At 44.7% G+C, this 22,234-nt stretch overlaps 1 protein-coding gene across 6 annotated transcripts in view; it reads right to left on the bottom strand.

Annotated features, from left to right (window-relative positions):
• LOC128690171 (beta-alanyl-bioamine nonribosomal peptide synthetase ebony) overlaps positions 1–22,234 on the bottom strand; it is a 414,773-nt gene that overhangs the window by 168,886 nt on the left and 223,653 nt on the right. For all 6 annotated transcript variants that reach the window (XR_011392677.1, XR_011392675.1, XR_011392676.1 and 3 more), the window contains exon 6: positions 21,064–21,159. Coding sequence is in view for 3 of the 6 variants with exons in the window: in XM_070090435.1 (XP_069946536.1) it covers positions 21,064–21,159 (96 nt within the window). In the remaining 3 variants the exon portion in view is untranslated. The remainder of the gene's footprint in view (positions 1–21,063; positions 21,160–22,234) is intronic.

Here is a 22,234-nt window from a genome sequence, read left to right on the forward strand (position 1 = left end):
AGGCAAATCAAAAGAGGAGAGGGGCAATTGAGAAATCGATATATTCAGCTAAAGAGAGAAATAAAAAAGGGAATTAGAAAAGCAAAAAGAGATTATGAGGTTAAAGTTGCAAGAGAATCGAAGACTAACCCAAAAGGATTCTTTCAGGTATACAGAAGTAAGATCAGGGACAAGATAGGCCCACTCAAAAGTTCCTCGGGTCAGCTCACTGACAGTGATAAGGAAATGTGTAGAATTTTTAACACATACTTCCTCTCAGTTTTTACACAGGAGGATACCAGCGATATTCCAGTAATGATAAATTATGTAGAACAGGACGATAATAAACTGTGCACTATTAGGGTCACAAGTGACATGGTCCTTAGGCAAATAGATAAATTAAAACCTAACAAATCCCCAGGCCCTGATGAACTGTATGCAAGGGTTCTAAAGGAATGTAAAGAGGAGCTTAGCACACCTTTGGCTAATCTTTTCAACATATCACTACTAACTGGCATGGTGCCAGATAAGTGGAAAATGGCAAATGTGATACCTATTTTCAAAACAGGTGACAGGTCCTTAGCTTCGAACTATAGACCAATAAGCCTAACCTCAATAGTGGGAAAATTTATGGAATCAATAATTGCCGAGGCAGTTCGTAGCCACCTTGAAAAGCATAAATTAATCAACGAATCTCAGCATGGTTTTACAAAGGGGCGTTCCTGCCTTACGAATTTATTAACTTTTTTCACTAAGGTATTTGAGGAGGTAGATCATGGTAATGAATATGATATTGTGTATATGGACTTCAGTAAGGCTTTTGACAGGGTCCCACATCAGAGACTATTGAGGAAAATTAAAGCACATGGAATAGGAGGAGAGATTTTTTCCTGGATAGAGGCATGGTTGACAAATAGGCAGCAGAGAGTTTGCATAAATGGGGAGAAATCAGAGTGGGGAAGCGTCACGAGCGGTGTTCCACAGGGGTCAGTGTTGGGCCCCCTGCTGTTCACAATCTACATAAACGACATAGATGAGGGCATAAAGAGCGACATCGGCAAGTTTGCCGATGACACCAAAATAGGCCGTCGAATTCATTCTGACGAGGACATTCGAGCACTCCAGGAAGATTTGAATAGACTGATGCAGTGGTCGGAGAAGTGGCAGATGCAGTTTAATATAGGCAAATGCAAAGTTCTAAATGTTGGACAAGACAATAACCATGCCACATATAAACTAAATAATGTAGATCTTAATATTACGGATTGCGAAAAAGATTTAGGAGTTCTGGTTAGCAGTAATCTGAAACCAAGACAACAGTGCATAAGTGTTCGCAATAAAGCTAATAGAATCCTTGGCTTCATATCAAGAAGCATAAATAATAGGAGTCCTCAGGTTGTTCTTCAACTCTATACATCCTTGGTTAGGCCTCATTTAGATTATGCTGCACAGTTTTGGTCACCGTATTACAGAATGGATATAAATTCTCTGGAAAATGTACAAAGGAGGATGACAAAGTTGATCCCATGTATCAGAAACCTTCCCTATGAGGATAGACTAAGGGCCCTGAAACTGCACTCTCTAGAAAGACGTAGAATTAGGGGGGATATGATTGAGGTGTATAAATGGAAGACAGGAATAAATAAAGGGGATGTAAATAGTGTGCTGAAAATATCTAGCCTAGACAGGACTCGCAGCAATGGTTTTAAGTTGGAAAAATTCAGATTCAGGAAGGATATAGGAAAGTACTGGTTTGGTAATAGAGTTGTGGACGAGTGGAACAAACTCCCAAGTACCGTTATAGAGGCCAGAACGTTGTGTAGCTTTAAAAATAGGTTGGATAAATACATGAGTAGATGTGGGTGGGTGTGAGTTAGACCTGATAGCTTGTGCTACCAGGTCGGTTGCCGTGTTCCTCCCTTAAGTCAATGTGACCTGACCTGACTAGGTTGGGTGCATTGGCTTAAGCCGGTAGGAGACTTGGACCTGCCTCGCATGGGCCAGTAGGCCATCTGCAGTGTTCCATCGTTCTTATGTTATGTTCTTATCAAGGAACCGGTCGCTAGCGTCAAAGAACCGGTCGCTAGCATCAAGGAACCTGTTGCTAGAATCAAGGAACCGGTCGCTAGCATCAATGAACCGGTCGCTAAAATCGAAGAACCGGTCGCTAGCATCAAGGAACCGGTCGCTAACATCAAGGAACCGGTCGCTAGCATCAAGGAAGCGGTCGCCAGCATCAAAGAACCGATCGTAAGCATCAAGGAACCGGTCGCTAGCATCAAGGAACCGGTCGCTAGCATCGAAGAACCGGTCACTAGCATCAATGAACCGGTCGCTAGCATCAAGGAACCGATCGCTAGCATCAAAGAACCGGTCGCCAGCATCAAGGAACCGGCCGCTAGCATCAAGGAACCGGTCGCTAGCATCAAAGAAACGGTCGCTAGCATCAAGGAACCAGTCGCTAGCATCAAAGAACCGGTCGCTAGCATCAAGGAACCGGTCGGTAGCATCAAGGAACCGGTCGCTAGCATCAAGGAACCGGCCGCTAGCATCAAAGAACCGGTCGCTAGCATCAAGGAACCGGTCGTTAGCATCAAGGAACGGGTTGTTAGCATCAAGGAACCGGTCGCTAGCATCAAGGAACCGGTCACTAGCATCAAAGAACCGGCCGCCAGCATCAAGGAACCAGTCGCTAGCATCAAAGAACCGGTCGCTTGCATCAAGGAAGCGGTCGCTAGCATCAAGGAACCGGTCGCTAGCATCAAGGAACCGGTCGCTAGCTTCAAAGAACCGGTCGCTAACATTAAGGAAGCGGTCGCTAGCATCAAGGAACCGGTCGCTAGCGTCAAAGAACCGGTCGCTAGCATCAAGGAACCTGTTGCTAGAATCAAGGAACCGGTCGCTAGCATCAATGAACCGGTCGCTAAAATCGAAGAACCGGTCGCTAGCATCAAGGAACCGGTCGCTAACATCAAGGAACCGGTCACTAGCATCAAGGAAGCGGTCGCTAGCATCAAAGAACCGGTCGTAAGCATCAAGGAACCGGTCGCTAGCATCAAGGAACCGGTCGCTAGCATCGAAGAACCGGTCACTAGCATCAATGAACCGGTCGCTAGCATCAAGGAACCGGTCGCAAGCTTCAAGGAACCGGTCGCTAGTATCAAGGAACCAGTCGCTACCATCAAAGAACCGGTCGATAGCATCAAAGATCCGGTCGCTTGCATCAAGGAAGCGGTCGCTAGCATCAAGGAACCGGTCGCTAGCATCAAGGAACCGGTCGCTAGCTTCAAAGAACCGGTCGCTAACATTAAGGAAGCGGTCGCTAGCATCAAGGAATCGTTCGTTAGCATCAAGGACCCGGTCGCTAGCATCAAAGAACCGGTCGCTAGCATCAAGGAACCGGTCGCTAGCATCAAGGAACCGGTCGTTAGCATTAAGGAACCGGTCGCTAGCATCAAAGAACCGGTCGCTAGCATCAAGAAACCGGTCGCTAGCATCAAGGAACCGGTCGCTAGCATCAAGGAACCGGTCGCTAGCGTCAAAGAACCGGTCGCTAGCATCAAGGAACCTGTTGCTAGAATCAAGGAACCGGTCGCTAGCATCAAGGAACCGGTCGCTAACATCAAGGAACCGGTCGCTAGCATCAAGGAAGCGGTCGCTAGCATCAAAGAACCGGTCGTAAGCATCAAGGAACCGGTCGCTAGCATCAACGAACCGGTCGCTAGCATCGAAGAACCGGTCACTAGCATCAATGAACCGGTCGCTAGCATCAAGGAAGCGGTCGCTAGCTTCAAGGAATCGGTCGCTAGCATCAAAGAACCGGTAGCTAGAATCAAGGAACCGGTCGCATCAAGGAACCGGTCGTTAGCATCAAGGAACCGGCCGCTAGCATCAAAGAACCGGTCGCTAGCACCAAGGAACCGGTCGCTAGCATCAAGGAACCGGTCGCTAGCATCATGGAACCGGTCGCTAGCATCAAAGAACCGGTAGCTAGAATCAATTAACCTGTCGCATCAAGGAACCGGTCGTTAGCATCAAGGAACCGGCCGCTAGCATCAAAGAACCGGTCGCTAGCATCAAGGAACCGGTCGCTAGCATCAAGGAACCGGTCGCTAGCATCAAGGAACCGGTCGCTAGCATCAAGGAACCGGTCGCAAGCATCAAGGAACCGGTCGCTAGCATTAAGGAACCGGTCGCTAGCATCAAGGAACCGGTCGCTAGCATCAAGGAACCGGTCGCTAGCATCAAGGAACCGGTCGCTAGCATCAAGGAACCGGTCGCTAACATCAAAGAACCGGTCGCTAGCATCAAGGAACCGGTCGCTAGCATCAAGGAACCGATCGCAAGCATCAAGGGACCGGTCGCTAGAATCAAGGAACCGGTCGCTAGCATCAAAGAACCGGTCGCTAGCATCAAGGAACCGGTCGTAAGCAATAAGGAACCGGTCGCTAGCATCAAGGAACCGGTCGCTAGCATCAACGAAGCGGTCGCTAGCAACAAGGAACCGGTCGCTAGCATCAACCAACCGGTCGCTAGCATCAAAGAACCGGTCGCTAGCATCAAGGAACCGGTCGTAAGCAATAAGGAACCGGTCGCTAGCATCAAGGAACCGGTCGCTAGCATCAACGAAGCGGTAGCTAGCAACAAGGAACCGGTCGCTAGCATCAACCAACCGGTCGCTAGCATCAAAGAAGCGGTCGCTAGCATCAACGAACCGGTCGCTAGAATCAAGGAACTGGTCGCTAGCATCAAGGAACCGGTCGCTAGCATCAAAGAACCGGTCGCTAGCATCAAAGAACCGGTCGCTAGCATCAAGGAACCGGTCGTTAGCATGAAGGATCCGGTCGCTAGCATCAAGGAACCGGTCTCTAGCATCAAATTACTGGTCCATAGCATCAAAGAACCGGTCTCTAGCATCAAGGAACCGGTCTCTAGTATCAAATAACTGATCGCTAGCATCAAAGAACCGGTCTCTAGCATCAAGGAACCGGTCTCTAACATCAAATAACTGATCGCTAGCATCAAAGAACCGGTCTCTAGCATCAAGGAACCGGTCTCTAGCATCAAGGAACCGGTCGCTAGCATCAAAGAACCTGTCACTAGCAACAAGGGATCTTTCTCAGTATGAAAGAAATTATCATTAGCATCAAGGAACTTTCACCAGCGAAAAGGAACCATAACTAGCACAAAGGAACTATAACTAGCACCAAGGAGCCATAACTAGCACAAAGGAACTATAACTAGCACCAAGGAACCATAACTAGCACCAAGGAACCATAACTAGCACCAAGGAACTATAACTAGCACCAAGGAACCATAACTAGCACCAAGGAACCATAACTAGCACCAAGGAACCATAACTAGCACCAAGGAACCATAACTAGCACCAAGGAACCATAACTAGCACCAAGGAACCATAACTAGCACCAAGGAACCATAACTAGCACCAAGGAACCATAACTAGCACCAAGGAACCATAACTAGCACCAAGGAACATATATCAGTATCAAGGAACCGTCACCAGCATCAAGAAACGGTCAGAAGCATCAAGGAACCTTCACCAGCATCAAGGAACCCTTAACAAAAATAAAAAAACGTTCAGGAACATCAAGGAACCTTCACCATCATCAAGGAACCTTCACCATCATCATGGAACCTTCCCTATAATCATGGAACCTTCACCATCATCATGGAACCTTAACCAGCATCAAGGAACCTTCACTATCATCATTGAACCTTTGCCATCATCAAGGAACCTTCATCATCATCAAGGAACCTTCACTATAATCAAGGACCCTTCACTCTCATAGAGGACCTTTCACTATCATCAAGGAACTTTCAACATCATGGAACCTTCACAATCATCAAGGAACCTTCACCATCATCAAGGAACCTTCACTATCATCAAGGAACCTCCACCCTCATCATGGAACCTTCACCATCATCAAGGAACCTTCACTATCATCAAGGAACCTTCATTATCATCATGGAACCTTCACCATCATCAAGGAACCTTCACTATCATCAAGGAACCTTCATTATCATCATGGAACCTTCACCATCATCAAGGAACCTTCACTATCATCAAGGAACCTTCATTATCATCATGGAACCTTCACCATCATCAAGGAACCTTCACCAGCATCAAGGAACCTTCATTATCATCATGGATCCTTCACCATCATCAAGGAACCTTCACCAGCATCAAGGAACCTTCACCATCATCATGGAACTTTCACCATCATCATGGAACCTTCACCATCATCAAGGAACCTTCACTATCATCATGGATCCTTCACCATCATCAAGGAACCTTCACCATCATCAAGGAACCTTGACTATCATCATGGAATCTTTACCATCATCAAGGAACCTTCACCATCATCATGGAACCTTCATCATCAAGGAACCTTCACCTCCATCATGGAACCTTCTCCAGCATCAAATAACGGTCAGAAGCATCAGGGAACCTTCACCAGCGTCAAGGAACCTAAACAAAAAGAAAAAACATTCAGCAACATCAGGGAACCTTCACCAGCATCAAGGAACCGTCACCACCACGAACTAACGTTCAGCAACATCAAGAAACTATCACCAGCATCAAGGAACCTTAAAAAGAAAAAAACATTCAGCAACATCAAGGAATCTTCACCAGCATCAAGGAACCCTCAACACCACGAACTAACATTCAGCAACGTCAAGAAACCATTACCAGCATCAAGGAACCTTCAACAGCATCAAGGAACCATTACCAGCATCAAATTACAACTGGTGCAAGCTGAAAATCCGATTCCCCCTTACATAGCTTCTTGCGTAGCACTTCGCAAGAAGCTATATAAGGGGGGATCGGATTTTCGTCCTGCACCAGTTGTAATTTGACTACGGACAACGTGTAATGTTTGTGTAAAAGGAACTATACAAACATATGCCAGAAAATAATAAGCAACAGTAGTGAAATTATACCTCCCATAGGAACATACACACTCACGGAATACCAGGAACTAGCATTACCTCCAACACTCGAAGGTTAGTCTAATTCTGAATCCAATGTACCTTGCTAACAATATGAAGACTGAAGATATCATACATCATACTCATTCTAATGTGATCATCAATTCTTCACTCATTATATGCTTACATACATCATTCTCACAACTTCTTTTCTCCTTCCCCAAACATCCACTACACACGTGACACTTCAAAAATTTACTGGAAACTGGGAGGTAACTTCTGCTACCGCTACATGACACCAGTCTCGTGCAGAGACTGCTACGTGCCACAGGAATGGTGTTACTTTCACAAGAACGAACACTACCAAGGCTGTACATTCAAAGATTGGTATAAAACATTAACACTCAAATCTACATTTGAAGATTCAGATTAAAAATTCAGCCCCAGCTATTCCACAGAGAGACAAAGGTTTTTTCATTTTGGCCAAGAACATACCAGATATGGATGAGAGCAGCTACTGGAAAAGTCAGGGAATGCCTGAAATAATGGGCTCACAATCTCCCCCTAACAGTGGAATTTCTGGCAGAAAGGGACCCAAGACTGGTAATATTCAAATCTCCATTCAACAATAATCTGATAATACAGTTGAAGACTGTCTCATTTCTACAAGTCAGGAAATCACTACACCAACAAATCAAAGACCTACAATCCCAGAATATCCTCCAACTCCGAGAAGGAAGAATTACAATTCATCCCCCCCATCCTTTCAGGAAAGCCAGACGTAAACTTGAATATGAACCAGAAGCCATCACTCTCAGCACTACTGATGGGATGTGCTAAAGACTGGGAACCACACATACAAGACCCTCAACACCAAGATCCAACAGCAGCGTAACTATTGGCCACCTTCTCACTCCCAATGATAACAAAAGACGAAGAAGATCGTCAACTCCTAGAAACCCTCATACAAGCAGAAAACGAACACGAGAAGCTAAAAGTGGTCGAGAACAAAATTATGACCAAAAGAAAAGAGAAGCAGAAGAAGCAGTTCACGATCTTCTTCATGAGATAAACATGGAGGAATGGGACAACATGGAGATGGAAGAGCGATTCACTGAAAATACCTCCCGACACTCCTGAAAGACATGCCAACAGACCAAAACCAAATGGACACCAGGAGATTGGAGGAGAGTGAAAATGATCAACAAACACAAACAATCTACACATTCATCTTCAGACAAAAACCAAAACAACAAAGAAGGGTCCCAGGCTTCTTCCTCGCAGACCACAGAGGCCACTGGCACGTCACGTATGCATCGCCGGAATCAAACTCAGACAGAAAAAAAACACAATTACAGCTTTTTTCAACTTGGAAATGAAGCCTAAAACAAATCAACAGCGACAAAAACTCTCATCAAGCATATTGGCAGATGGACGCAGTATCTTATCCTAATGGAACTGAACGGACTCAATATTTTGATACTGTGCCTTCCACAATCAGAAAACATATCAAATACTTCAGAGATAATTGAGTTGACGGAGATGCCATAGACGGACCTTACTCACATATGATACAAAAGAGACACACAAGGGTAACTACACATCCGAAGAAAGATAATGAATTTGACTACACCCTAAGACTCATAAAATAATAACAAGCAATATCTGTCAAAAACCACTTAAAAACTTAACAAGAAATGAATTCAAACAACAAAATATTCAAGTTGGCTCAGGCTACAAAGACGAAATTCGATCTATCTTGTCTTCACTAATAAAGAACGCCAAATAACAGGCACTTCAAAGCCAATCATGATGCAACTGTACCAACTACAAGATACACAAGCAAACGTTCGCTGGCTCAAAACCCTATTCAAGAAAAATTATATTAATGTGGAAGAATTCTTCGCTTGGTTGATCAGTGTCGGAGATAAAATGCTAGACAAAATAAATACATTAGTACTCCAAGGACCAACTGGAACTGGCAAAACACTAACACTCTCAACACTTCTATCACAACTAAACACAGGAACAGTGATAAAACCTCCACAAATCCTATGCACTACTCGAAGAACCAAGAATCAGTGTACAAACAGTTGACAAATACTTACTCCTTGAAGGTTCAAAAATTGAAAATGTAAAACTCAGTGATACGGAAATACTGGAAAGAATCCCGAGCTTCATTTCAACTAATGAAAACAAACTACTGGGTACCACCTGCAGATGGAGAGGCTCTTCAATCAAGAACAAAAACATTCCGTCTAACACATGAAATAAAAGGCATGTTAGACAGCAACAGCTTCCAGTGCTCCAGAAACCAACCACCAGGCAACATCACGCTCGAACACTTCCTCCATATCTACTGCGGAAAATTGCATTTATCTGAATGTATCATTACGTACATAACAGTAAATGAACAAAGATAATTATTATTTATCAGTTAGACAAGTATGAATTTGGGACACCTAGGTCGCAAAAATGTCCCCCTTCGATACCTACCACTGTCATATCAACAAGTTGCTCTGGACCTATTAATTACAAATGAAATATGTATCACCAGGAATGCTGGTAAATATATAAATTTGTGGACTGTATATTAAAATTAAAAAAGGATTATATATATAAACATATACATAACAGAAGGAGAATATATCTTAATATCACTCACCAATTTGACTGGAGATTAAGGTGTATCATATCTAACTCCTGTCTAAAATTTATGAAGAAACTGGCCAGAATCTAACATAAAATAAGACACTTAGCTGGAGTTCCTGGAGTTGTCTTGTCCAGTCACCTGATAGCTCAAGTTATGCAGGAATGCACATCCAACAATTTTGGCTCCTATTTGAGAGGTGTCAGCCCAAATTTAACCTCTAGAGCACGAAAAATTCTTCCCATTACTAATGTATGTTACTCAGTTCAAAAACAAAAATGGCGAGTGTCGTCTGTGCAGGCGCAGCTTCCCATTTTTTATGACAAATTTTATTAAATACAGTATGGCCATCTATTTACATATAACTACTGTATTTCTGGAAAATATATACAGTATTTTCCACATCTACACTGAAAAGAAGAATGGCATCTCCAACACCATAAGCGTAAGTATAAAATACTACACAAATGAAACTAATTTCTTATATAATGAATGACTATAATGATGAACACTTCTCATTTCAGAACACCACCAGCACCGCCAATGAAGAGAACTAGGAGAATAACTGGACTTGTCGAGCAAGATGGTCTCGTGATGCACGAAGGGACAAGCAACCCATACCTATCATGACCATTCAGTCAAGGACTAGTACCAATCGAAATACTCAGAAGATCCAACTTCGAATTTGACACATTCAAAGGAAGCGCACAATGGTACATCTACCCACTAGATAACTCCAAATATTTATAATGGGATTAAAGCCGATGGAAAAGCAGACTACACTCCTAGACGGAATGCATTTCAACACTTAGCTCTTTAGTATAGAATAAAAAATACAGTCTGCTGGTTTTATTCTTCACTCGCTTAAACAGCTTCAAGATATATTAACCACCTCTGCTGGTGCTCCTGTGGAATAAACCACACCAAACCTAATGTCATACTTAGATATATACAAAGATACAAACTACTCAACATAAAAATTAACCTTTGGTTCCAAAACTACAATTGACAACTGTCTTGAAAACCCATAAAACTGTAGATTCGGAACCCATGAAAACTTCCCAAACCTTGAAGACCTACCCTCAGCAATGGGCAGCTACGATACAATGAAAACCGATGACAGAAAATCATTCACAATGCATCCAGATAACAAATAATGGTACAGTGCAGCTGAAAATTTCCAGTCAAGACAGGACTCGCAGCAATGGTTTCAAGTTGGAAAAATTCAGATTCAGGAAGGATATAAGAAAGCACTGGTTTGGTAATAGAGTTGTGGATGAGTGGAACAAACTCCCGAGTGCAAATATTCAGTCTAAAACGTTGTGCAGTTTTAAAAATAGGTTAGATAAATATATGAGTGGGTGTGAGTTAGACCGTACATCCAACACACGGTATAATCCAAACACATTATATAGATAAAAACCAAACTGATGGTATATTTCTAAGAAAGACACCTGTGACTGATATTATTGGAACAATAATGCAACTTAGATGTACGTTAAATGCAGATTTCTTTATACATTATGAAGCAAGAATGTCTGCTGATGGAATGGAACCAGACTTAGTCTCACTATACTCAATGTATCTTCAAAAAGTTATGGTCAAATCACATTGTATTGAATACAATAATAATAGTAATAAAAATATCTTTATTTCTACAAGTACATGTACAAGGTATACAGACCATAGCTGACATCAGTGACATACTACTATATACAAAGCCACTTGTTATGCTAAGCATTTCGGACAAATTAGGTCAGTTTTGTCCCAGGATGCGACCCCCACCGGTCGACTAACACCCAGGTACCCATTTTACACTGATGAGTGAACAAGGACAGGGACAACAGGTGTCTTATGGAAACACGTCCCTAACAATCTATTCTAATCAAAATGAAGAATTGCAACTTCGTCTTTTCGTCAATATCATCACCTATCAGACTTCCAATCATTACACAAAATACCTACATACTGCCCACTTTCCCAGCCTCCGAAGGGGGATTTTCTCCCTACTAGTAAGAGAGAATATGACGTCACGATCTCTTGCGAAGGAACCTTTCCAGCATCAAGGAAATGGTCACGAGCATCAAGGAACTATCAACAGCATCAAGGAACCTTCAACAGAATCATGGAACCATCACTAGCATAAAGGAACCTTCAACAGCATTATGCAACCATCACCAGCAACAAGGAACCATCACCAGCATCAAGGAACTTTGAAGAGAATCAAGGAACCTTCACAAATATTAAGCAACCATCATAAACACCAAGAATCTGTCACCTGCATCAAGGAACATTTCCCAGCTTTAAGGAATCATCATCAGCATCAAGGGACGTTCACCAGCCTCAAGGAAACATCACTGCATCAAGGAATCATTACCAGCATCAAGGGACCTTTCCCAGTATCAAGGATACTTTAATAGCATCAATTAACCTTCAACGGCATCAAGAAATTATCCCCAGCATCAAGGAACCATCCCAGCATCAAGGAACCATCTCAAGCATCAAGGAACCTTTACAAGCACCATGGAACCATCATCAGCATCAAGGAACGTTTAGCAGCATCAAGGAATAATCACTAGCATCAAGGGACCTTCACAGCATCAAGAAACCATCACCGCCATCAAGCTACCTTTAACAGCATCAAGGAACCATCGTCAAGGAACCGATCACTAGCATCAAGGAACCTTCACCAGCATAAAGGAATCATCACCTTCATCAAGGAACCGGTAACTAGCATCATGGAACCTTCCACAGCTTCAAGGAAATGGTCACCATTATCAAGGAACTCTTACCAGCACCAAGAAACCTCACCAGCATCAAGGAACCATAACCAGCATCAAGGAACCTTCAGCTTCATCAAGGAACTATCATCAACATCAAGGAAACGGTCACCAGTATTAAGGAACCTTCACCAGCATCAAGGAAACGGTCACCAGTATCAAGGAACCTTCACCAGCATCAAGAAAACGGTCACCAGTATCAAGGAACCTTCACCAGCATCAAGTAGTCTGTCACCAGCTTCAAGGAACCGATCACTAGCATCAAGGAATCATCACCAGCATCAAGGAACCTTCAACCTCAATATACCTTTACAAACAACATGGTACCTTCACCAGCATTAAGGAACATTCATTTGCATCAAGGAACCATCACCGGCATCAAGGTAATTTAATAGTATCAAGGAACCTTCAATAGCATCAAGGAAACATCACCAGTATCATCGACCCAGTCGCTAGCATCAAGGAACCTTCCCTCTCATCAAGGAACACCACCATCATTAAGGAACTGGCCACTTGCAACGAGGAACCTTCACCAGCATCAAGGAACCATCAACAGCATTAAGGAACCTTCACCAGCATCAAGGAACCATCAACAGCATTAAGGAACCTTCAACGGCATCTAATAACCTTTACCAGCATCAAGGAATCATCACCAGCATCAAGAAACCTTCACCAGCAACGAGAAATCTTCAGTAACAAGGAACCTTCACCATCAAGGATCCCTCAGCATCAAGGAAGCTTCAGCCTCAAAGAATCTTCACCAGCATCAAGGAACCTTCAGCCTCAAAGAATCTTCACCAGCATCAAGGAACCTTCAGCCTCAAAGAATCTTCACCAGCATCAAGAAACCTTCAGCATCAATGGATCTTCACCAGCATCAAGGAACCTTCAGCATCAAGGAATCTTAACCAACATCAAGGAACCTTCAGCATCAAGGAAGCTTCACCAGCATCAAGGAACCTAAAGCATCAAGGAAGCTACACCAGCATCAAGGAACCTTCAGCATCAAGGAACCTTCAGCATCAAGGAACCTTCAGCATCAAAGAACCTTCAATATCAAGGAACCTTCAGCATCAAGGAACCTTCAGCATCAAGGAACCTTCAGCATCAAGGAACCTTCAGCATCAAAGAATCTTCAGCATCAAGGAGCCTTCAACATCAAGGAACCTTCAGCAACAAGGAACTTTCAGCATCAAGGAACCTTCAGCATCAAGGTACCTTCAGCATCAAGGAGCCTTCATCATCAAGGAACCTTCAGCATCAAGGAACCTTCAGCATCAAGGAACCTTCATCATCAAGGAACCTTCAGCATCAAGGAACCTTCAACATCAAGAAACCTTCAGCATCAAGGAACCTTCAGCAACAAGGAACCTTCAGCAACAAGGAACCTTCAGCATCAAGGAACCTTCAACATCAAGGAAACTTCAGCATCAAGGAACCCTCAGCATCAAGGAACCTTCAGCAACAAGGAACCTTCAGCATCAAGGAACCTTCAGCATCAAGGAACCTTCAACATCAAGGAACCTTCAGCAACAAGGAACCTTCAGCATCAAGGAACCTTCAGCATCAAGGAACCTTCAGCATCAAGGAACCTTCAGCAACAACGAACCTTCAGCATCAAGGAACCTTCAGCATCAAGGAACCTTCAGCATCAAGGAACCTTCAGCAACAACGAACCTTCAGCATCAAGGAACCTTCAGCATCAAGGAACCTTCAGCATCAAGGAACCTCCACCATATATACTATAAGACTGAAAAACTAAGACAAAAATACTCTTTCGGATAATTAAAGTCTCATATGACAGCTGGTGCTGCCTCAGCTGGTGCTGCATCAGCTGGTGATGCCTCCGCTGGTGCTGCCTCAGCTGGTGCTGCCTCAGCTGGTGCTGCCTCCGCTGGTGCTGCCTCAGCTGGTGCTGCCTCAGCTGGTGCTGCCTCAGCTGGTGATGCCTCTGCTGGTGCTGCCTCAGCTGGTGCTGCCTCAGCTGGTGCTGCCTCCGCTGGTGCTGCCTCAGCTTGTGCTGCCTCAGCTGGTGCTGCCTCCGCTGGTGCTGCTTCCGCTGGCGCTATCTCCGCTGGTGCTACCTCCGCAGGTGCTACCTCCGCTGGTGCTGCCTCATCTGGTGCTGCCTCCGCTGGTGCTGCCTCAGCTGGAGCTGCCTCAGCTGGTGCTGCCTCAGCTGGTGCTGCCTCAGCTGGTGCTGCCACCGCTGGTGCTACCTCCGCTGGTGCTGCCTCAGCTAGTCCTGCCTCCGCTAGCGCTCTCTCCGCTGGTGCTGCCTCCGCTGGTGCTACCTCCGCTGGTGCTGCCTCAGCTAGTGCTGCCTCCGCTAGTGCTGCCTCCGCTGGTGCTGTCTCAGCTGGTGCTGTCTCAGCTGGTGCTGCCTCAGCTGGTGCTGCCTCAGCTGGTGCTGCCTCCGCTGGCGCTACCTCCGCTGGTGCTGCCTCAGCTAGTGCTGCCTCCGCTAGTGCTGCCTCCGCTGGTGCTGTCTCAGCTGGTGCTGCATCAGCTGGTGCTGCCTCAGCTGGTGATGCCTCCGCTGGTACTGCCTCAGCTGGTGCTGCCTCCGCTGGTGCTGCCTCAGCTGGTGCTGCCTCCGCTGGTGCTGCCTCAGCTGGTGGTGCATCAGCTGGTGCTGCCTCAGCTGGTGATGCCTCCGCTGGTGCTGCCTCAGCTGGTGCTGCCTCAGCTGGTGCTGCCTCCGCTGGTACTGCCTCAGCTGGTACTGCCTCCGCTGGTGCTGCCTCAGCTGGTGCTGCCTCAGCTGGTGCTGCCTCCGCTGGTGCTGCCTCCGCTGGTGCTGTCTCCGCTGGTGCTACCTCCGCAGGTGCTACCTCCGCTGGTGCTGCCTCATCTGGTGCTGCCTCCGCTGGTGCTGCCTCAGCTGGAGCTGCCTCAGCTGGTGCTGCCTCAGCTGGTGCTGCCTCCGCTGGTGCTGCCTCAGCTAGTCCTGCCTCTGCTAGCGCTGCCTCCGCTGGTGCTGCCTCCGCTGGTGCTGCCTCCGCTGGTACTACCTCCGCTGGTGCTGCCTCAGCTAGTGCTGCCTCTGCTAGTGCTGCCTCCGCTGGTGCTGTCTCAGCTGGTGCTGTCTCAGCTGGTGCTGCCTCAGCTGATGCTGCCTCAGCTGGTGCTGCCTCCGCTGGCGCTACCTCCGCTGGTGCTGCCTCAGCTAGTGCTGCCTCCGCTAGTGCTGCCTCCGCTGGTGCTGTCTCAGCTGGTGCTGTCTCAGCTGGTGCTGTCTCAGCTGGTGCTGCCTCAGCTGGTGCTGCCTCCGCTGGTGCTGCCTCAGCTGGTGCTGCCTCAGCTGGTGCTGCCTCCGCTGGTGCTGCCTCCGCTGGTGCTGCCTCCGCTGGTGCTGCCTCAGCTGGTGCTGCCTCAGCTGGTGCTGCCTTGGAAGACAGTGCTGGAGATGGGGAAAATTAGCGATGATGTTTAGGGGGATGGTGTTGATACATTACCAGTAATGATTGGTGATTGTAGTGTTGCAAGCACAGGTGCCACTGATAAGGTGGGGGAGGTGGGTGTCTGGAAAAACTGCACCAGTGGGGAACCCAGGCACAAACAATCCTAGCAAACTGAAATCAAATCAGTGCAGATTTTATGAGTAGGGAATTTGTAGCCATAGAATATCTGGAAAAACAGGGGGGATGTGCAGGTTTGACCATCCAAAAAAAAATGCCGCGACCTTATGATAAATGGAGTATGCAGTTCTACTTCTCGTAAACTATTTCACCTTGAAATGTGTTATTCATCAGCAATGTTGGCGACTTTCACAGAGACTCACACAAATTATCACTTTCACAACGACATATGGATCAGAGAAAAACTTATTCAGATGTGACAGAAAGAACAGGCAAGAAGGCGGGAGGTTGGCCTTATATCACAGAGTCGCTCATTTGGTGGAAATTACTAAACATCACATATGATGTAGTTGAAGTTTTGTCAGTAAAGACTGAAAACCAAAACCTTATTATTTTGGTTGTATACAAGCCTCCAGATACAACTTCCCATCAGTTCAAAGAACAGCTTTTAAAAATTGACTGCTGTTTAGAAAATCTTTCAACCCCAGCTCTAAATATTTTGTTGCTGGGTGATTTCAGCTTAAGACACCTAAAATAGATAAATGTGGCAAATAATATCTTAGGAGAGGTAACCTTAGCAGGCAGCTCAGACGAAAATTCACACACACACACACATGAGCTATTAAATCCCTGCAACAAATTCCCCTTAAACCAGCAAATAGTGAAGCCAACACAACTGCAGCAAACACTTAACCATATCTTCATTAATAACGATGAGCTGATATTAAATATAATAGTATCAAAGACAATTTACTCAAATCACAACATAAAGGACGTACAGACATGTATGTACAGGGCTCCTGACCAGCAAGATGAGATCAGTTATGAGGATGCCTTCACTAAATTCAACTTCAATAAGAGAAACATACAGTGGGATCAAATTAACCATATCCTAAATTAAACAAGCTGAGAAGGTATCCTAAAGAACACGGATACGAATCTTTGTCTAGAAACAATTAACTGTGGCACTTGAGGTGTACTCAAGGCACATTCCCATATGAAAAAAAGAAAAGATTTAAACTAGAAAGACACTCCCTCTACAGGTGAAGGAGAAGATTCAGAGAGCCGCTCCAAGTGGCCAGTCTATCTGAAATACAGAAGGAGGCACTGGCCAGAGAAATAGAAAATATCAAACTTAAGATTAAGAATTCGTACAGGAGACAAGAATCACAAGAAGATCTTAGAGCAATAAATGAAAGTGAAAAAAAAAATACATTTTCTTACGCCAAATCTAAGGTAAAAACCACATTCAGTATTGGACCCATGCGTAAGCATGATGGGACTTACACAGGAAAGAAGTGAATGAGATACTGAAGTCCCAGTATGACTCAGCATTTAGTGAGCCGTTAACCAGAGTAATACTCAAAATTTGGTTACAGTATTTTACGCATCCAAGACTCTGTCTTTCCAAAAATAAGTCTCGAAAATTTATCAAACGTGTTGGATACCGAAGTTTACGTTCCTCGTAGGCCTCAACCTAAGCCTAGAGAAGTGTTTCCATACTAGACAGTAATCGAAACAACTGTATATGACCCAATAATGATTCGTGTAGGCTAAGGTACACCAGGAGATGGATTACGGGTGTTATAAAATGTTATATTATTCCGTTGTGGTGTTTGGCTTGTCTTATTTGTGCATTAAAATAAGTTGCAGCACATATAAACTCTTTGTGGGGATTAAATTACCTGCATGAACCTCATTATATTCATACCTATTTCTTACCAATTGTTAGAACTCTGAGGCATGTAGGAATATTTTGAGACACCCAGGTCACCAGGAGAACATCTCCCTTCGACACCCACTACCCTCATACATCCCACATCTACTCTGGACCTATAAATATTAACATCAAATTTAGTATAACACAACCAGTAATTCTGGTAATAATGTTGATAAATTAGACACATGTGCAACTCTTGGGTATCTTTATTGAGGAAACGTTTCTCCACACATTGGCTTCATCAGTCCATACAAAGGAGAAACTTGAAGAACAGGAGAAGAATGAGGTAATCAGTCCCTCAGCCTTGAGTCGATGTGGTCAGTCCATCAATCTTCAATGGAATACGGCGTAAGTGCAGAGAAGCAGCTTGTAAACCGTAGGCAGGAGAGGTGCAGCAGTCATAGGTGGTGTCACATTTGTTCAATGTGGAAGTAGGTCGTGCCCAAGGGTTAGGCAAGCGAAGAATTCCCAAGTGAGAGACTGATTACCTCATTCTCCTCCTGTTCTTCAAGATTCTCCTTTGTATGGACTGATGAAGCCACTGTGTGGCGAAACGTTTCCTCAATAAAGATACCCAAGAGTTGCACATGTGTCTAATTTATCAACGTTTTGCTTCTCTGAACCATTGATCTACAATTCGGGTAATAATATTTATATTTAAATTATGTGGGCTGTATAATTAGGTAGACTGATGGAAGGAAGGGGAGGGGGGAGAATACATGTATTTATAAATCATATGAGAAAAATATTTATAAGTTACCAACACTCACCAAATTTGTCTGGAGGTCGCCTGGTGCAGTTAGGTCACCCACAACCGCTGCCTAGATATGAGGAACCTAACTGGCCAGAAGTTCAACATATAAAGTGCAGTATACTTAGGTGTGTGTGTTGGTCGCTTCTCATAATCCCCTTTTAACATCTAATTTCTAAGTCCTGCCAAGTGGTGGGTTTCGCACATTCTGCAAGACTGTAACTCCGATTCTTCTTACTCCTATTTGGGAGGCTTAAACCACATTAGCCTTCAGAGCCTCTGAAGAATTCCCTCAAATTTCATTGTCGTTTTGTTTCTCCCATTCCAATATGGGTTCCTACCTCCACCAGACGCTACTTGTTTGCTGGTTCCCTTTTTAATTCCCAAATTAATTTTAACCAACAATAATGCATTTCATTGAATTACATGCTAAATTTATGCATGGTTGCGTAAAATTCAAAAATTTCCACACTATTATTAAACGATAAAGTCAATAAACTTAAAACATAAACATGAAATATTTTTAAAACACATAAAAAAAAATACAAATCAATATGGAGTCCTTGCCATAGACACAGCCACTTGTGCGCAACAGAACAGTGAGTAGAATGAGAACATGGCCATAAATTCTTCTGCCTTATTTCTATGTTTATTTTTTTTCCAAAATTTAGCCATTCAGAATTAGTGGGCGTCCTCGACACCGCAGTCTCTTGTTTGCTGCAGAATATAGTAATAATTCAAGAATTTCTGATATATTCTTAGCACCACAAGACTTTGAAAGAGCAATAAATGATCGTCAAAAACAGCAAGTAAACCCTTTGACCTGCCTTAAATATTCTATAGAGAGGGAGCATGGACACAGGGGCCGTCCCACAGTCACTATAAACAACAGACATATCCTCACTCAACAAAGGTGGCAGTAAAGCAATTGCAAAGAATTACAGACCAATAACACTAACGTCCCATATCATAAAAATCTTTGAAAGGGCTCAAGAAGCAAGATTGCCATCCACCTGGATACCCTACAATTACGCAACCCAGGACAGCATGGGTTTAAAGCAGGTCGCTCCTGCCTCTCACAACTACTGGACTACTATGACATGGTCTTGAATGCAGTGGAGAACAAGCAAAATGCCGGTGTAGTTTACACAGACTTTGCGAAAGCCTTCGACGAGTGGAAGCAATAGTATAATAGCAGGTAGACGGATCTATAACTTCCTAACAAATAGAACACAAAGAGTAATAGCAAACAGAGTAACGTTAGTGGCGGCTACAGTAAAATATTCTGTTTCACAAGGTGTAGTACTCGTTCCCATCCTTTTCCTCATCCTCATATCTGACAAAGAGATGTAAGCCACAGCATCGTGTCCTCCTTTGCTGGCGATACCAGAATTTGCATGACAATGCCATCCACTGAGGACACTGAAAATCTCCAAGCGGACATTAACCAAGTTTTTCAATGGGCCTCAGAAAACAATATGAAGTTCAATGAGGACAAACTTTTACTACTCCGCTATGGAAAACTTGAGGAAATAAAAACTGGATCGGAGAATAAAATAAATTCCAACTACACAATAGAGCGGAAAACTAATGTGAAGGTCCTGGGAGTGATAATGTCAGAGAATCTTACTCTAAGAGATCACAACAATGTCCTTACCATATCTGCTAGGAAAATGATAGGATGGATAATGAGAACCTTTGAAGGTTCTAGGGATGGCAAGCCAATGACGATTCTTTTCACACCGCTTGTTCTCTCTAGGTTGGAATACTGTTGTACACTATCGGCCCCTTTCAAGGCAGGCAAAATTGCTGACCTGAGGAACACACAGAGAACTTTAACGGCATTTATAAATAATAAAGCACCTCAATTACTGGAACGGCTGAAGTCCATGATAATATACACTTTGAAAATCCTAGGGGGACTAGTCCCAAATTTGCACACGGAAATCACTCCCTACGAAAGCAGAAGACTCAGAAAGCTGTGCAACATCTCCCCCCCCCAATGAAAAACAGGAGCCTAGTGAGTACGTTAAGAGACAACACAATAAGTGGCAGGGGCCCAAGATTGTTCAACTGCCTCCCAGTACACATAAGGGGAATTACCAATAGACCCCTGGCTGTCTTCAACAGGGAGCTAGACAGGCGCCTCAAGTCAGTAACTGACCACCCGGGCTGTGGTTCGTGCTCTGGTTTGCGTGCGACCAGTAGTAACAGCCTGGTTGATCAGGCCTTGATCCACCGCGAAACGGAGTCATGGTCCGGGCAGTGGAGCCACTTGGCCCGGGCCACCTGGTGACCAGTCAGTGTGATGTTCACTCTTACCTTGGGAACTACCACCACCTGGTGACCAGTGTAATGATCACTCTTACCTTGGGAACTACCACCACCTGGTGACCAGTGTGATGATCACTCTTACCTTGGGAACTACCACCACCTGGTGACCAGTGTGATGATCACTCTTACCTTGGGAACTACCACCACCTGGTGACCAGTGTAATGATCACTCTTACCTTGGGAACTACCACCACCTGGTGACCAGTGTGATGATCACTCTTACCTTGGGAACTACCACCACCTGGTGACCAGTGTGATGATCACTCTTACCTTGGGAACTGCCACCACCTGGTGATCAGTGTGATGATCACTCTTACCTTGGGAACTACCACCACCTGGTGACCAGTCAGCAGAGGACCGAAGATCTCACTGATGGAGTCCACGAAGGTGAGAGCAGTTTTAAAACAGCACACCTGTAGACGTTAAGGTGTTATGTTTATAACAGTTCATATTTCTTCATTATCATTTAAAATAATATTTTTAAGATTTGTTTGGTCAATATATTAATGAAAGGGGAAAACGTACCACAGGATTGGCAGAGAGAATGAAAGGAGACAAGAGACAATGAAATAATTGCAAGAGAACAAGTGTGCTGAGTATACCAGGCAAAGTTTAAGGGAGAATTAATATTGAAAGGTTGAGGTGGCAAGACAGAAAGCAGCATCGCAGAGAAGCAAGAATGATTTAGGAAGGAGCAGGGGATACATAGACCAAGTGTTTACATATAGCATATGTTAGGAGTACGTAAATACGGGTACGGACTTGTTTGTTACATTTACGGATTTACAAAAGCTATACGATATAGTGGACAGGGAAGCCAAGTGGCAGATGTTGTAGATGTGTGCAACAACTGGTAATTTACTGAGAGCAGTTAAGAGTTTTTCCGAAGAGAGCGAGAGTGAGGTTATAGTACGCAGGACAGGAGAGAGGACTGTTTGTTAAAGTTGAATGTAGACCAAGACGTGTGATGTCATAATGGTTGTTGAAGATATTTATAGACGGGGTTGTAAGAGTAAATGTTAGAGTCGAGGGAAGGTTGTGAGGGAGGGTTGTGAGGGAGGGTTGTGAAAGAGGGTTATGAGGGAGGGTTGTGAGGGAGGGTTGTGAGGGAGGGTTGTGAGGGAGGGTTGTGAGGGAGGATTGTGAGGGAGGATTGTGAGGGAGGGTTATGAGGGAGGGTTGTGAGGGAGGGTTGTGAGGGAGGGTTGTGAGGGAGGGTTATGAGGGACGGTTGTGAGGGAGGGTTGTGAGGGAGGGTTGTGAGTGAGGGTTGTGAGGGAGGGTTGTGAGGGAGGGTTGTGAGGGAGGGTTGTGAGGAAGGGTTATGAGGGAGGGTTGTGAGGGAGGGTTGTGAGGAAGGGTTATGAGGGAGGGTTGTGAGGGAGGGTTGTGAGGGAGGGTTGTGAGGGAGGATTGTGAGGGAGGGTTATGAGGGAGGGTTGTGAGGGAGGGTTGTGAGGGAGGGTTGTGAGGGAGGGTTATGAGGGA

This window comes from Cherax quadricarinatus, chromosome 32, assembly GCF_038502225.1.
Source record: "Cherax quadricarinatus isolate ZL_2023a chromosome 32, ASM3850222v1, whole genome shotgun sequence".
Classification (NCBI taxonomy): domain Eukaryota; kingdom Metazoa; phylum Arthropoda; class Malacostraca; order Decapoda; family Parastacidae; genus Cherax; species Cherax quadricarinatus.